The 16,201-nt window shown below is 52.5% G+C and overlaps 1 protein-coding gene across 5 annotated transcripts in view; it reads right to left on the reverse strand.

Moving 5' to 3' along the window:
- Window positions 1–16,201, reverse strand: part of FERMT2 (fermitin family member 2) — a 36,710-nt gene that overhangs the window by 20,311 nt on the left and 198 nt on the right. For 4 of the 5 annotated variants that reach the window (XM_019616038.2, XM_019616037.2, XM_019616036.2 and 1 more), the window contains exons 2-3: window positions 15,950–16,118; window positions 5,878–6,111 (exon numbers count right to left, since the gene is read on the reverse strand). In XM_019616038.2, coding sequence (XP_019471583.1) covers window positions 5,878–6,111; window positions 15,950–16,106 — 391 coding nt within the window. In that variant the 5' untranslated portion in view covers window positions 16,107–16,118. Of the gene's footprint in view, window positions 1–5,877; window positions 6,112–15,949; window positions 16,191–16,201 lie in introns of those variants that run through there. The other variant, XM_010712166.3, reaches the window with a different exon arrangement.

Genomic DNA, 16,201 nt, shown 5'->3' on the forward strand with positions numbered 1-16,201 from the left:
CATACAGCCTGACGCTGCTCACAGCAGAATGGGGACAGGGATGGGGAGGAGAAAGGGGGGGAGGGGGGGAAGAGTTTGTTCCATGTTGGTCACTTTGGGACTACGTGTCGTTATTTTGGTCCTGGGGTGCATTCAGACTCTACATGAACACAGCAGATGCGTACAGGAGAGCAACAAAAAGAGTGAAAAAAGGAAGAAGTTGGCAGCGGCACACTCGGCCTTTGCGATTGAAAAAGCTGAGTCCACTGCAATTTGGCAGGCTCTCTAAATGGTAAGATTTCCTTCCACACCCATCCCCTAGACGTATTTAGAAATAGCTGTGCTACTGCCAAACCTCTGCTGGCGGTAGCAGAAGGCAGCAGCAAACCCTGCCCGGGGGCTGGGATGGGAGCGATGGCTCCGAGCATCCCTGCAGTGCTGCCCAGCATCCCAGCACTGTGCTGGGGGGGGCTGCTTCCCCCGCTGCTCGTGTGCAAAACCCTGAATAGGTCCCAATATTTTAGGAGAAATGCCGCTTTGTTTTCGAGCTGGGCATAAAGGAAGAAGAAAATAGTTTAAGTCCTAAAATCACGGCATGGGTCGGGTTGGAAGGGGAATCCATGATCATTCAGTCCAGCTGGGTGCCCCCCCAGCTCATCCGCCCCATCCGTGGCCTCAGGCACCTCCAGGGATGGTGCACCCCCAGCTATGGGCAGAGGGGCGGCTGTCCCATGTCCCCAGCTCTGCCCCGTGGCTTTCCCAAGGCAGCCAGCAGCGTTCCATATGCTAATGGGGCTGGGCAGAGCCCCGGGAGGACCAACGGGCTTCACTTTTGCAGAAATAGCAGCTTTTTATAGAAGTTTTTTTGGCATCCGAGGGCGTGGAAATATTACAAATACTTCAGAAGGCAGAGGACATTCTGTACTGGGGGAGAGACCGTTTATAAAGAGAAGCAAAATAAATAAATAAATAAATAAGGTAGGGTCGTATTCAGTGTCTAGACAGCCCGGGGTGACACCTCGCCCAGCTCACACCGTGCTGCTCCCAAATGCCACCAGCAGCACGTCTCAGGTTGCAGGCGAAGGCTGGGACAAGCAGGGCACATCAGCTGTCACTCGTCACAGCACGGCCTGGGTTGCAAAGGAGCACAGTGCTCGTCCAGTTCCAACCCCCTGCTGTGTGCAGGGTCGCCAACCAGCAGCCCAGGCTGCCCAGAGCCACATCCAGCCTGGGATGATCTGATCATGATCTCCATCTGGACACTGAGCCATCGACCATCACTCTCTGAGGTACGAACTCACAGCCAGTGAAGAATATGAGGAAGAACCTGAGAAGGACAGCAGCTTGTAGCCACCACAACAACTCTCCCTTTCTGGGACGCCCGCAGTGCTGCTGGGGCAGGAAATGCAGAGGCATGGGAAAAAAGCCTTCCTGCTTGCAGCTCTGTTTGCTTTTCCTCTCCCACGTGTCCAGCAGCAGCAGTGCATCCTGCCTGCGGCCCATCACCGCTCCCAGGATACAGGAAGAGAACCTACAGAGCAGCACGAGGAGCCCACAGGGAAACAGCTTAAGAAAAAAGCAGATGGAAAGCATCATCTCTAATCACACAGCGATGGTGTGATGGCAAAGAGCTTCTGTCTGTCTGCAGTTACATGGGATGATTCCTCAGCAGCAGCTGATTGGAGAAGCTGCCCAAGATGCCCAACCCCAACCACCCCTCCATGCCCACTGCCCGCATCCCTCAGTGCCACATCCGGAACACCTCCAGGGACGGTGACCCCACCGCTCCTGGGCAGCTGTGCCACTGCAGCACTGCTTTTTCAGAGAAGGAATGTTTCCTAATATCCAACCTGACCCTCCCCTGGTATAACGTGAGGCCATCACCTCTCATCCTATCGCTGTCAAATGGGAGAAGAAGCTGATCCCCACCTCGCTACCACCTCCCTTCAGGCAGTCGTAGAGAGTTGTAGAAAATTTCCATCACTGGGCTCTTGTTGCTCTGGAGGCTTGGGGGTTCCTATCCAGGCAACGGTATTTTGGGGTGTCACAGGAAAGAGAAGCCCAGGGGGACCATCAGTGGACTGGAGAATGCTCTGCAGTCCCTTCCCCATGGGGACATCAAGCAGGGAGCAGGGCTTCATCTGCTCTGAGCTCCATGTGATTGGTGGGTCAGAACTGGCCTGGGGAGCTGCTCAAGTGGGGGCAAAGCCATTTCACCGCAGTGATGAGAGCCTGCAAACAGATCTGGGAGCTCCAAGTACAGCTCGAAGCTGTACTTTGATTCCGGCTCACAGCTGAGCCTGGAAGGAAGAGCTTCAAAGCTGCCCCTGCTCAAGTCCCTTTCCTAACATCCAGCCCGAACATCCCCTTGCAGTTTGCCCCACACCAATCAGCTGCTGATACGCAGCACGTTGAATTGCATTCACACACTTTCTAGGTTGTCTCTTGGGCAGGAAAAACCTCCCCAGCAGGGCAGCGATGGGACAGGGACACATAGGGCACTCATAAGCAACACCACATCCTCATCCCTCAGCAATCCCTGAACCGAAAAAGGGAACTTTTACTTTCTCTTTCTGTGGTTTCTGACTGCAGACCAAAGCCTGCCTTTGCAGCAGGCACGCAGCCAGGCCCAGCACCAGGCTGCCCTCTCCACTCTCCTCCCATCCAGTGCCCTCCCCACCGGCTGCAGGGGGAACACAGGGGCTGTTCCATTGGGAATGAGATTGCTTTTTCCTGCTTCACACGACCTCCACAGACACTGGGGGACGTGTGAGCAGCTCTAGAATTCTCCCACATCCACCCCCGGGATCCCCAGAGGTGAGCTTTGCTCTCTGAAACCGTTTCCATCTGCAGATCAGGGGCTCTGAAAAGAAATCCCACTGGTGACATGCTGTATTCCAGGAGGCAGCAGCAATAATGCTCTCATTTTAATTAAGAGAGATGCAGAACAGAAGCAACCTCACTGGCCAGTCCCAATGGGCCAGCTCTGCAATGAAGGCTGCTCTGCCTTGCCACGTCCCCTCCATACCATTTCACATAGCTCAGACAGCATTCATCAGCTGCTATAACACCAATTCCCCTTTTGCAGCCTGTGACGGAAATGCAAATCTCAGGCACCGTCCTGGAGCAAAGCCATTTCAAGGACTGAAGGACACTGGGCAGAAACACTCTGCAGATGTCAGCCTCCTTCCTTCCTTCCCCATCGCTCTCTGATTTGAGACCAATTGCAGAACAAAAGCCAGGGCAGCATCCTTGCCCTGTGCTGTGGCACTGTGTGGAATCACCAAGAACCACAGACTCATTTTCAGCCAGAGGGTGGTGAGGCACTGGAACAGGTTGCCCAAGGAGGCTGTGGATGCCCCATCCCTGCAGGCATTCAAGGCCAGGCTGGATGTGGCTCTGGGCAGCCTGGGCTGCTGGTTGGCGACCTGCACACAGCAGGGGGTTGGAACTGGATGAGCACTGTGCTCCTTTGCAACCCAGGCTGTTCTATCATGCTATGATTAAGGCTGGAAAAGACCACTGAGATCACTGAGTCCAATTATAAATACACCATATGTGCCACAGCTCTACAGCACAAACATCCCTCCTCCATCCTACTTCCCAGGCTTTCTCTGCACAGCAGCAGCCTGTATCTAATGTCTGCTGTGAGCAGCCTCCATGGGCTGCCAAACACAGGCACAGCAAACACGATTGTACAATTCGAGGAATTCCCAATCTTTTGGGTTGAATTCTCAATCTTTTGGGTCGTTAACTCTAAATCTTGGCATATCCTGTAATTTATAGGCAAAATAAGCAAAAGCACAACCTAAATAACATACGCAAGCGTGATCCTGCTTAAGGAGCATTGTAGAGATGCAACCAGCTAGAGTGCTGGCGACACGAGGAATTACTTCCAATTACACCTTAATCATGCCATATGTTAAAATTAGTGAAGTATGTAATTGGATGCTCTGGGGGCAAAGACAGCAAACAGATCCAAGCTATGAGTGACTCACAAACACAATTTTCTCTGCTGAGCATTGGTTCAGGCAGGCCACAGCAGACTGTAATTTAAGAAATGAAGGGATTTGCAGAGAAAAGAGCTATGTTAGAGCAGGGATTACCTCTTTCCCTTTCTACCTTGAAATATGCACTTGGTTTTCCTGAGGGAGGCAATTAGGAATTAGTTTCTATGCTTCATTTCTTCTCTGAAAGAGTGGTGCTGCAGTGGCACAGCTGCCCATGGAGTGGTGGGGTCACTGTCCATGGAGGTGATCCAGAGCCATGGGGATGTGGCACTGATGGATGTTGGCAATGGGCATGGTGGGGCGGGCTGGGAACCTTGGAGGTCTTCTCCAAGCTGTGATTCTATACATATACATATTAATTCTATAGATATCTATTATATATATATATATATCTGTACATATAACCAGACAGAAAGGTGTCCATAGATCTCCATGAAGAGCGTCCAGTCCCACCTTCCCATTCCAAAGCTCCGCCGAACATCTGGCTTCCAGTACACACCAGCAGAAGGGCTAAACAAGATGCAACCCCCACATGGGAGCCTCACAGCTCCCATCTGCCATCAAACAGCTTGGGTTTAAGCCAAACTCTTCTTTTGTTCCTTCTCCATCACCAGGTACCCCAGCACCTGGCAGAAACACCCACGACAGATGTCAGAGCGCTCCCTGCGCTGCTCACTGCAGCTCTCTGAGCAGATTTCCCCTCTTTGCACATCTTTAAATATTAGTGTTATCCTCCTGCTTTGCTCATAAATACACAAGGAGGCCTGGAGTTAAATCAAGAGCTGCTTCAGGCCCATGTAAGGTTCTGGCTGCTCTGTGCTCTTGTTACGTGATTAACTCCAGCAGAATTTCCCAGTGTGACTCACTGCAGCAAAGCAGACGCTCGTGGCCTCACTGTCTAGCAAGGTATTGGAAATGGCAATAGGAGATGCAATGGGAGATGGGGGTGGGATGCTAAATCTGCTTGGAAATAACACTGCCTAAGCTTTTCCTGTTTTAAGGAGAATTTTCCCGATATTTATCAAAATGAAACTCAAAAGAAGACAATCCGAAACAGCCCCAAAACTCAACCAAACCCAAAACAGGAAAGAAATAGCACAGAGCCCTCTCAAGATTCATCACCAGCTATATATACACCAGCTCAGCGGGTGTCGTAACAGCTCCCTTCCAGCTTCCTGCTCACACAACTGGGTCAGCCAAGAGTAACCAGAGCTGCTCTAAAAGAGCAGAAATAGATTTACTACAGCAGCGTGGGCACTGCTTGGTCCCTCTAAGCTGAGTGACCACGGCCCATGTTGGGGGGGGAAGGGGGAATAAGAAACATGGGAAGATCAGTAAAAAGCAGTGCAAACATTGCACATCTGGTACAGCATATGATCCACCCCTCTTGGGGCTTCTTACTGAAGGGAATCAGGAAGGAAGGAGGCAGGATCAGCTGCTTCCTTCCACCAGACAGTTTTATAGCAGAGCATCATCACTTAATCTCTAATACCATCTTCTCCTAGAAGAAGACCCAGGGATCTGACAGATTTCCTATTGCAGGATTTGTTCTTCATCTAGCGCCTATGTTTGCAAAAATACAAATAGAAATCACAGCCCAGCACCAATAACTCCACCAGGGAGCAGGGTGCTGCTGCCCTGCCCAGTGCAACACTGCGAACAGCTCTGTTGTGAAAGCAGCACTCAGCATGCAAAACCTCATCCCTTTGAGGCTTACATCTGCAGTGCTCTGCAGGAATTAACACCCAGAAGATGAGAACCGAAAGGCAAAACCAGCAGGCACTTGGGCTGCTTGATCCCCAGGTTGTTGAGTGCTCGAAGGTGGAGGTTAGCAGTGATTTAATGAGTTTTACTGCACAAGAGCACAAATGGAAGACAAGGTACTCACTGAAGGTTTTGCAGATGTCGGAAACCGCCTTGAAGACTCTGTCGGAGAAGTTGACCTTCACCTTCACGTACTTCATGTTGGGCAGCTGCAGGCGGAGCAGCTTGTGCTGCGGTGTGAACTGCAGCTTGGCGTCAGCCTGGATCCCATACTTGTCCAACGTCCAGTGTGTTTTGAGGAGCCACGTCTTCTTCTTTTCCCACCAGAGCGCGTGGTCCGACCAGTCCTTCTTGACATCTGCAACAAACACATCATTCATCCATTAAAACCAAAATCAGAATTAACCTTCACAAGTCAGAAATAATTGCTTGCGCTCCATAGCAGCCACCTTGGAGGTGAGCTTTTTGCTCAGGGATGAGTTGTTTGCTATGGGATGTCACTGCTTCCTCATCACACAATCACAGAATGGGTTGGAAGGGACCTCAAGGATCATGAAGCTCCAACCCCCCACCACAGGCAGGGCCACCAACCTCCACATCTCACAGCAGCCCAGGCTGCCCAGGGCCCCATCCAACCTGGCCTTGAACACCTCCAGGGATGACGGGGATCCACAGCCTCTCTGGGCAGCTGTTCCAGCACCTCACCACTCTCACAGCAAACAATTCCCCCTCACATCCAACTGAAATCTGCCCTCCCTCAACTTCAAACCATTTCCCCTTGTCCTGCTGTTATCTGCCCTTTCCAAGAGCTGACTCCCCTCCTGTCTGTAGGCTCCCTTTAGGTACTGCAGGCTGCACTGAGGTCACTCCACAGCTTCTCTCTCCAGGCTGAACAAGCCCAGCTCCCTCACCCTGTCTTTGTAGGCTGCCCTCTGATCATCTTTGTGGTCTTCCTCTGGACCATCTCCAACTCCTCCCCTCAGCTGTCATTTCCACCAACGCCAAAAAAAAAGGCTGTTCTCTGCACATCATGCAGCATTTAGGACAACTGGATCCCTTTCAACCCACACCATCCTACGGTTCTACCACTGACCCAGAAATGGGCTAGGCAGGAGGAAAAGCAGTGAGGAGAGTCACACTGGGTCCATGTGGCCCCAGTTGATGAGACACCAAGGGGCTCATGGCCAACTCCTCGCATTCCCAGGAGAGATTTTCACTTTACTGTTTGGTATCAGCTGTTGGCTTGCCCTGTCCCCACAGCCACGCTACTCAAAGGTGAGCCCAGCCATGTCAACGTGCACAGAAAATGGAATTAAACAAAATAATTTTGGAATTAAACAAGCTTCCTGCCAAGTCTTGCAGTCCCTGCAAATGAAACTGGAAAACTCCCAGATGTGACTCAAAGGAAGGAAGTGGACTCGATGATCCTCGTGGGTCCCTTCCAACTTGGGATATTCTATGATCCAAAGTGGGAGCTGCATTTTGCAAACCTCTCCTTGGGCTCAGAACCTCTGAAACCACCGGGGTGCATCAACAGCCATATGGGAAACGAAAGCCCTCCTCCCAAAGGGAAACCCAAACGTCGCTGCAGGACATCACGGGCAGGTGGAGGAGAACCCCAAGAGGATGCAGGACGCCACAGACACACTTTTGCCCTCGGAATGGGGTTAGCAGGAAGTTTTGAGCTTATGGATTTTGTAGGATTACTTGAATTTCTGCAGTAAAAAAGAGGTTTAAAGCCAAGCTACTTTCTGGGTCAAACCCTGGCATGACACTAAGCTTTCTGCCCCAGACCCTCCTGTGACCTTGGACTCCCACATAGGAGCCACCAGCTGCCACCCATTGCCATTGCCGCTCTGTGACCACCAGCCCACGCCCAAAGCCCTGCAGCATGGGATGACAAATGGGGTTTTTGGTCCCTGTCTCTTTTTCCTTTTAATCTGTGACAAAACGGCATCATCACACAGCCAGAAAGTAGAAATGCTAAGCTGGACGTTTCAGCAGCTTTGTACAATCAAATTAAACAAAACCAAATATAGAAAAGCATGCAAACTTGCACAAGCTTTGGCTACTCTCAGAAAAATCTGAGAAATCATTACAATGGACTTTGGTAAGGAGGTCCAACTTGTGCCCGGCTGGAAGCTCAACAGGTTGGCACTGAAGTCTGGGGGGGTGGGGGGAACAAAAAAAGCATTTTGAATCAGTAACACTTATGTGTAACAGAGCACAGGAGGGGATTTGGGTTCTCGCTGCAGATTAACCTCTCAGGCATGGCATGCACAGCCTGAGAGCAATTAACAGTTTGGGTTAATGGTGAGATGGCCAGGGAGCAGCTGCACATAAAGCAGCCTTGGAAATGGTTAGCAGCAAGCTGAGGGCTGAACACTGAGCTGTGATTTCCTTGGGGCTGGGCTCAATGGGGGGTTGGAACTAGATGAGCCTTAAGGTCCCTTCCAACCTAAGCCATTCTGTGATCCCAATGAGCGCCTTCCAGTTCCATTGGCATGTTTCCATTGCCAATAGTTTCCCTCTGGGATTCAGACAGCAGAAAGTAACAAGGGATACTCCAAGTTCACCAGCACCTGCCCAAGGGAGGCCAGAAGGACCAGTGGGATCTCCAGCCCTGCAGCAGCTCCTTGGCACTCACACACCAGACCCCGGTGTCACATCAACACTGCCTGTGCCTCCTTGTTTTGGGATATCCCCTGTCCCCAATGAGCCCTCCTGCTGCAGGACCTCCTCCTCGCCAACAGCCAACCACACAGGGCTGAGATGTGGGTTGGGAACGATTTAAAAGCTCCTGCACAAGCTCAAGGAATATGTTAGGCACTACATCTATCTATACATATGGTAGATCTATCTGTTTACATATGGACCCATACACATACACATGGACCCATTAACATGGACCCACATATAGATAAGAATACAAAGATATAGCTCGGTATGCATGCAAGATATATAATATAGATATAAAATATATAAATGCATATAAATATATCAATATATTAAGTAATCACGTATCTAAAATATACATCATACATACACACTGATATCATGCACACACACATCTATACGTATCATCCACATGGGACTATTTTCAAATACTGACCATTTATACATATATCTCTATGTGGGAAAGCACAGTGTGCGTGCAGATACACGTGTCTTCACGTTTCCCCAGACACAAACACACATTTACCCATATAGTGGGCATGGTGGTGATGGGCTGATGGTTGGACTGGATGATCTTAGTGGTTTTCTCCAATGCTAATGACTCTATGATTCTCCATATGCACACACATATATATATGTCTATGTGTGTGTGCTCAAGTGGAAGGGCTCAGGCTGAGATTCGGTTTCAGACCTTTACGTATGCACAGTTCATATACATCTACACATGTATATAACTGTGTGTATATGTGATCTACATATATATATCACACACACATACGTATTTATCATATACATGCTATAGATACACACACACGGTATATTTGCCTACATATATCCACATTCTCTCTCTTGGTAAACGCAAACATATGTGCACAGCTCCGTATATACACACATGACCATGCACACATACACACATCCATCTATTGATCCCGTTGGGGTGGGACCTGCCAGCACCACCCCCTGCTCGTGCTGACCTCCGTACACCCAGATTCCTTTGAACATGCCAAAGCCACTCCTTCTTGGACAATCATGGAAAAAAAATGCAGAAAATAAGCTGTTTCCATTTATCTGGGGTCAGGCTGAAGTGCTGGTGGGTTCTGCTGGGTGATGGGGTCAGGAACGATCTATTTGTTGGTATGGTTTGGGGCACTTAGGAGCGTACACTGGGACTTCAAATGGAAAAGGATCAAAGAAAAAATCCTTCTGCCCTTTGGTAATGAGACCTGAAAAATTATATCTGTAGCACACAGAGACAAACAGCCTCTAAAAACCATTACCAGCCTGCTGCAATGAGCTGCAATCAGCAACATGATGCTCTCAGTACTCCTAAGATTTAATAAGGGGATTTAATCTTGTGCCCTGTATGAGGCCAGCTATGAGAAACCCATTGAACTGCTTGATCTTACAGGTCTTTTCCAACCTTCGTGGTTCTATGAATGGCTCTGTGAATGGTTCATAGAACCTCAAAGGTTGGAAAAGACCTCTAAGATCATCAAGTCCAACAGCTGACCCACCACCACCATCTGCACTGACCATGCCCCTAAACGCAATGCAGGATGCAATGCAGGGCACAGCTGCCTGACACATCCCTGCTCAAGAGGATCACTGACTGATGGTCACTCTGCAGATCCCAGGCAGCACCCCCAGCAAGGACAAAGCCTTGCAGGCATGCAAGTGGCTCCTGCTCTGCAGCAAGCTCTAGGAAGGAAGCTCTTTTGAGCATTAATAGGATTACTCAGCTAGCACTTGGCAATCTGATTCATTACAGTGCCACTTGCACTCCTGCACATATATCCCTCCTGCTCCAGCTGCAACCACTTCCTCAGTCCTGGCCCTACAGACGTCGTTGTGACCCCAACACCGCCATTTTCCTAAGAGAGAGAATGAAGGAAAGCCAAAGGTGAGATTTTCTTTTTAAAGAGGTTTTTGAGCAGGGTTCATGCCCTGATGGAGCAGGGTGCTCCCCCCACACACCCCATCCAGCAGCACAGCAGCAGAGCTGCGGCGGATGGGACCAGGAGCAATGGAAGGAAACTTGATTACAGAGGGGCTGGTGTGATTAAAGCACTGCCCAGATACACAGCAGAAGGAAGGAAGGAAGGAAAGAAGGAAGGAAGGAAGAAAGGAAGGAAGGAAAAGCATTTCTGCAGGGAGCCTCCAGCTGCCATGACTGAGCATCCCTCCATCCCCATGCACTGCAGCATCGGGTCACAGTGATGGGACAACAGGGAATGGCTTTAAACTAAAAGAAGGGAGATGAAGGTTAAGTGTTAGGGGGAGTTTTTTTTGACAGTGAGCGTGGGGAGGAGCTGGCACAGCTGCCTGCAGAGCTGTGGGTGCTCCATCCCTAGAGATGCAAGCCTGGCTCATGCCAGCAACAGTGCAAGCTGTGCCAGGAGGCACTGCAGATGATAGCGGCAGGAGGACGTTGTGCAGGATGCATGCAGCAGGCAGATAACGCGGGGCTGAGCAGGCAGCCCGCACCCCTGCACCTCATTCTGCTCAGCACCCATTCCTCTGGTAACAGCTGCACCCCTGCAAAGCCAGCTCTGCAACTGCTGCAGCACCCCGGCAGCCTTTCTATAAAACCCCACCACCAAATCACCCCCCCAGTGCCCAAACTGTGGGCTCACAGCAGCTGTGCAATCGGTGATGTTGCAATGAGCCAAGCATGCAGTGCAAACACTCCCTGTGCTCTTTCCCAACTCAGCAAACACTCCCTGCATCCAGAACTCCACAGCAGTGCCACACACCCTCCCCCACCCCAACCCCACCTCAGAATCAGAAGAGTGAAGGTGAAAGCCCAACGCCATCACAGGTTGCACCAGGAACTGCCCAAGGAGGCTGTGGATGCCCCATCACTGCAGGCATCCAAGGCCAGGCTGGATGTGGCTCTGGGCAGCCTGGGCTGCTGGTTGGTGACCTGCACACAGCAGGGGGTTGGGACTGATGAGCATTGTGCTCCTTTGCAACCCAGGCCATTCTAGGATTCTATGAATCCCTATGCGCATGCTGGGAAGCTGATGGCCCAGTGCTGCCTTAAGGCCATTCTGGAACACAGATCCCTTCCCCAAAACCCGACCCACTCCCCACCTCAGCACCATCCTTCCATGCAGTAACCACGTCCTCCTGGCCCTGCTCGGCTTCTTCTTGCAAGGAAGTTCCCCCATTCAGCAAATTGAGAGGTTCCTGGTTTGCTTTTTGCAATGTTTCGGAGAGGGATCCCTCTGGAAATTCCCACCCGGAGACAGTCAGCTCCTTATCCATCCCTTTCAATATTAAGGAGCAACTCACACACGGCCGACATCACATAAAACACAGTCAGACTCAGTGCAGAACGCCGGTTCCGAGCCCGGTGGAGGAGGGTGGGGAAAAGGAAAGGACGGCCGCCGCCAGGAACAAACACAGCAAATGAAACCAAGGGCAGGGTGTGAGCCGTGCTCCCCCAGCCCCATCCCACACTTTGTGCCACAGGCAACCGCGCGCCCAGAGGAAGCCGCCGATCTCTGCTGGTCTGAGCAGCAAACCCAACAATTTCCTGTCTGTGGTCACCGACAATTCGGGCATTGCAACCCCCCGGCATCCCCGGCCCGGGTCGGAAGGGAACCGCTCCCAGCACCGCCGCAGATGGGTTCTGCCTCCAGGTGTGGGACGGCCGCTTCCCCACCGCCTTCACGTGCCGCCGTACGGACAAAGAACAAACGCAGCCGACAGAGAGGAAGTCACGGCGAAAACAGGTTGTTTCATTTCGTTTTTAATTTTTTGGGGAGGCTTCCGAAGACTCATCGCCGCTTGGGACGGGAGCACGCATCACCGGGAGCCGCCAGCATACGTACAGCTCCCAGCTCCCCCCGCCGCCAAGTCCTGCTCCTGGCTGCACTGACGCCAACAAAGAGGACTTTATGTCAGCTGCAGCCCCGCGATCCGCTGCGTGCCTACGCAGGAGCTTCCTGGAGCCAGGGGCTGATGTACAGCACGCAGCCTGCATGCGTCCTCCGATTACCGGCGACGTGCGTGTTCCACTTCAGTGCTGTTACAAATGTGTTGTTCCAGGGACAAGGACTCGGCGTGGAGATATCAACCACGTGCTGATAGCAAAACACGGAGCGATACGAAACCCCGCCGAGGGCTGGGATGCTGCTGGCTACCCCAGGAGATGCTCCTGTCCCAGAACAGCCCAGCACTGCCTGCTGCACCGGCACCAGCACTGTGCCCGCATCCCAGCCCAGCTGCTAACGAGCCTGGTGTGACGTTCCCCAGGAAGATGTGGGCCAGCACCGGGTGCTTGAGAATCACAGCATGGCCTGGGTTGCAAAGGCTCACAGTGCTCATCCAGTCCCAACCCCCTGCTGTGTGCAGGTCGCCAACCAGCAGCCCAGGCTGCCCAGAGCCACATCCAGCCTGGCCTTGAATGCCTGCAGGGCTGGGGCATCCACAGCCTCCTTGGGCAACCTGTTCCAGTGCCTCACCACCCTCTGGCTGAACAACTTCCTCCTCATATCCAACCTAAACCTCCCCTGGCTCACTTTAAAACCATTCCCCCAGGCACATCTGCAGGCTGAAACCAGCAGAAGAAAGAGCTCTCCATGCACTACGTCAACCAAAAACCCCAAATTTGTGTGCATCAGCCCTTGTGCCCAGGTGAGATCCTGCCCTCCCACAGGGGACACACCATGAAGACACAACAGAAGAGCTGAGAGAGGACGGCAGAGCTGGAATCTGTTGCCCAAATCCTTCCAAGAGCTCTGATTGACCATAACATGAGGCCTTCGAGCAGTTGGGGTTTCACCACACCGCTGAATGGCACCAGCGCCCTTCGGTCCCCCGGCCCCATCGGCATGCACAGCCAACACCCTGTCCCCGAGCTTCCTACCTCCCCAGCAGCGTCCCACTCAGCTCCTCCCAGGCACATTTCAAACAAATGAATAAATAAATGGAAGCAACATTTTGGTCGCATATGTTTAAAACAGCCTCGAGCCGACAACAACAATAACCTCTGCTCACTTCCTTCCTTCCTCCTCTCGCACTGACTTTGTAAGTCAGGCAATAGTGGCAGAATTCCTACAAGGCAGCAGCCCTGCTTGGGATTTTGGGCAAAGCCAAGCAGCTGCTGCCTACTTCCAATGCAATCAGCTGTCTTCTGCAAATGGGCCAAGTCTGGAGCGCAGCCCGCTGTTAACAAATTACATATAAATACAAAGAGAGAGAAGAATTCATCCCAGCTTGATAGGTGCCACATAGTACAAAGGCATGGTAGGATTCATTGCACAGCTCCTATGCTGCGACCAGGATTTTGCCCCGGACCTTTATAGGTTACTGAATAAATAGTGCTGCTCTTCCAACCTCAGCACTTTTTGCCCATTTTTCTGCCGACCACATGGCACAGCTCAATTAACACAGTGTCTTAATCTGCCGGGGTGATGAATAACAGGGGAGCACGCAGGTCGCTGCAATTCACTCAGTAACCAGAAACCCCGCTTGGGGGTTTTTCCAATCGCAATAGGTTTTAATTGCAAGCTGCTGGAGCGGCAGGGAGGGAATGCATAAGGCTTATGTTCAAAGCCACCAAATGTTTCCACCAATGTGAGGGGTCCGCCAGGAGGCAGCAGGGTCAGCCCGGCCCCAAATCCCGCCTGGCCCCACATTCCATGGAAGCTCCCCAATGGAAGAGCCCATGGAAGAGCCAAGCCTGGCCCACAGCAGCAGCCCCATCCATCAGCATCCCAGCCATCCACCACCGGGCATCCCAGCACTGCCAGAAACGTCAGCTTTGGGAAGTTTCCTTAAAACTCACAGCAAAAACAGAGAGAGAGAGGGAGATCCTTCAGGAAACAATCACACTTCTTGCTTTTTTAAACAGAGAGACGTTAAGAAAGCAAACCAGCCTCAGGATGGGGGAAAGCAGTGGGAATTTGACTCACGGAACCGAGCGGCCGTGGGCTGTGCCGACAGCTGAGCACAGAGCAGCAGAATCCCATTCCCGTGCTGCTGGCATTCCTTCCCCTCAATACAATGCCTAATTTAACCAGCACGGCGCGGGGACGTCTGACGTCAGCCTCTAATTCGGGTCCCCTCGGCAGCCCCGAGCGGAGCCCTCCATCACCCAGGGGTCGGTTTTTACCATTTCTAGAAAGCCATTGAGATGAGTTGGTTTTTTTTTTTCCCCCTTATTATTTTGTTTTGGTCTTTTTTGTTTTGTTTTGTTTTGTTTTTTGCTTCCCCAAGCATTCGGCCTGGCTGCAGGCTGAGCTTTCTGCAGCTCCAGCAGAAAAATAACAGACACAAATGGGTTTTTAGAGCCAGGGCTGCCTCCAGGAGAAGACCCTTTGATCGAATGGTTGCCTCCCTTTGAGTCGACCCTATTTAAGTCCATCTCCTCCTTCCTTTAACCCCAGACAATTCTCAAATGACAACCAAAGCAGGACGCTGCTCTTACAGCCATGCAAACACGTTGCATTGAATCTGTGATTCCATGATTTAAGCAGGACCCACGGGCACGGCTGACAGCACTGCTACTCCCACAGCCCCAGGCATGCGCCTGCAGTGCAACGTTCATGTTTTATCCCAGCAATGACAGCAGCCACCCCAACACTACTGCTGGGTAAGCACGCACAGACCGTAGCCAGAGGCACGAAGAGCCACCTCCCCTAATGCTGACCACGCTCAGCTCTGCTCTGAGCAAACTCTGCCAATTAAATCTTTTTATTAATCACAGAACTTGCACCAAACAGCCCGAAGCAATGATATTTCTGAGCTCCGTGCAAACTGCAGCCAGCAGGACCCAGGGTGATGGGAGTGGGTGCAGGGTGGGTGCTGCTGGGGGATCTGGGTGGAGCTCAGAGGGGTGCAGGGGCACCCTGGGGCATGCAGAGAGATGGAATGGGGCGCTGGGACGGGATGCAGGGGGACAGGCAAGGAGCAGATGCTGGATATATGCAGGGTGCTGGTCCAGGTGTATCACAGAATACCCTGAGCTGGAAGGAACCCATAAGGATCATTGAGTCCAACTCCTGATGCCAGATGCGAGCGAGGTGCTGGGTGCTGCACACAGGCAGGGCGCTGGGTGCCAAAGCACAGCACCGGGGCAGAGCCCTGGGGGCTTCATGTCAAGAGCTGAAGCACAGTATTGGGCAGAGCCCTGGGTGCGGGGCGCAGGCAGGGCACTGGCTGCCAGGTGCTGGGTGCTAAAGCACAGAATTGGGGCAGCACCCTGAGTGCAGGCAGGATGCTAAAGCAAAATTCTGCTGCGGGTGCTGAGTGCTACAGCGAAGTACTGCAGCGGGGTGCTGGGTGTTAAGGCACGGCATTAGGGCAGAGCTCCAGGGCCGGGTGCCGAGGCGGTGCAGGCAGGGCTTTGGGTCGTAAAGCAAAGCACGGGGGCAGGGTGCTGGGACTCAAAGCCGCCTGCCGGGGCAGGGCGTCGGACGTCGGGGTCCGAGCAGAGCCCCGGCTGCTAAGGCAAAGCATTGGGGCAGAGCCCCGGGGCAGGATGCTGGAGCAGGGCGGCCGCCGGCACTCACCGAGCTTCTCGACGAGGCGCAGCATGACTCCCCCGATGTGGATCTCCCCGGTGACCCTCAGGGTGACGTCGCGGCCCAGGTCGGTGACATGGACGCTCAGCTCCCACGTCCCGTCGGCGTAGCAGCCGTCCGGCATGCGGATCCCGTCCAGCGCCATGGCCCCGGCCTCCTGCGCGCAGAGAGCAGCGCTCAGCGCCGGCACGGCACCGCACGGCACGGCTCGGAGCGGGGCAGGGACGGAGGGAGGGAGGG

Source organism: Meleagris gallopavo, chromosome 5 (assembly GCF_000146605.3).
Source record: "Meleagris gallopavo isolate NT-WF06-2002-E0010 breed Aviagen turkey brand Nicholas breeding stock chromosome 5, Turkey_5.1, whole genome shotgun sequence".
Classification (NCBI taxonomy): domain Eukaryota; kingdom Metazoa; phylum Chordata; class Aves; order Galliformes; family Phasianidae; genus Meleagris; species Meleagris gallopavo.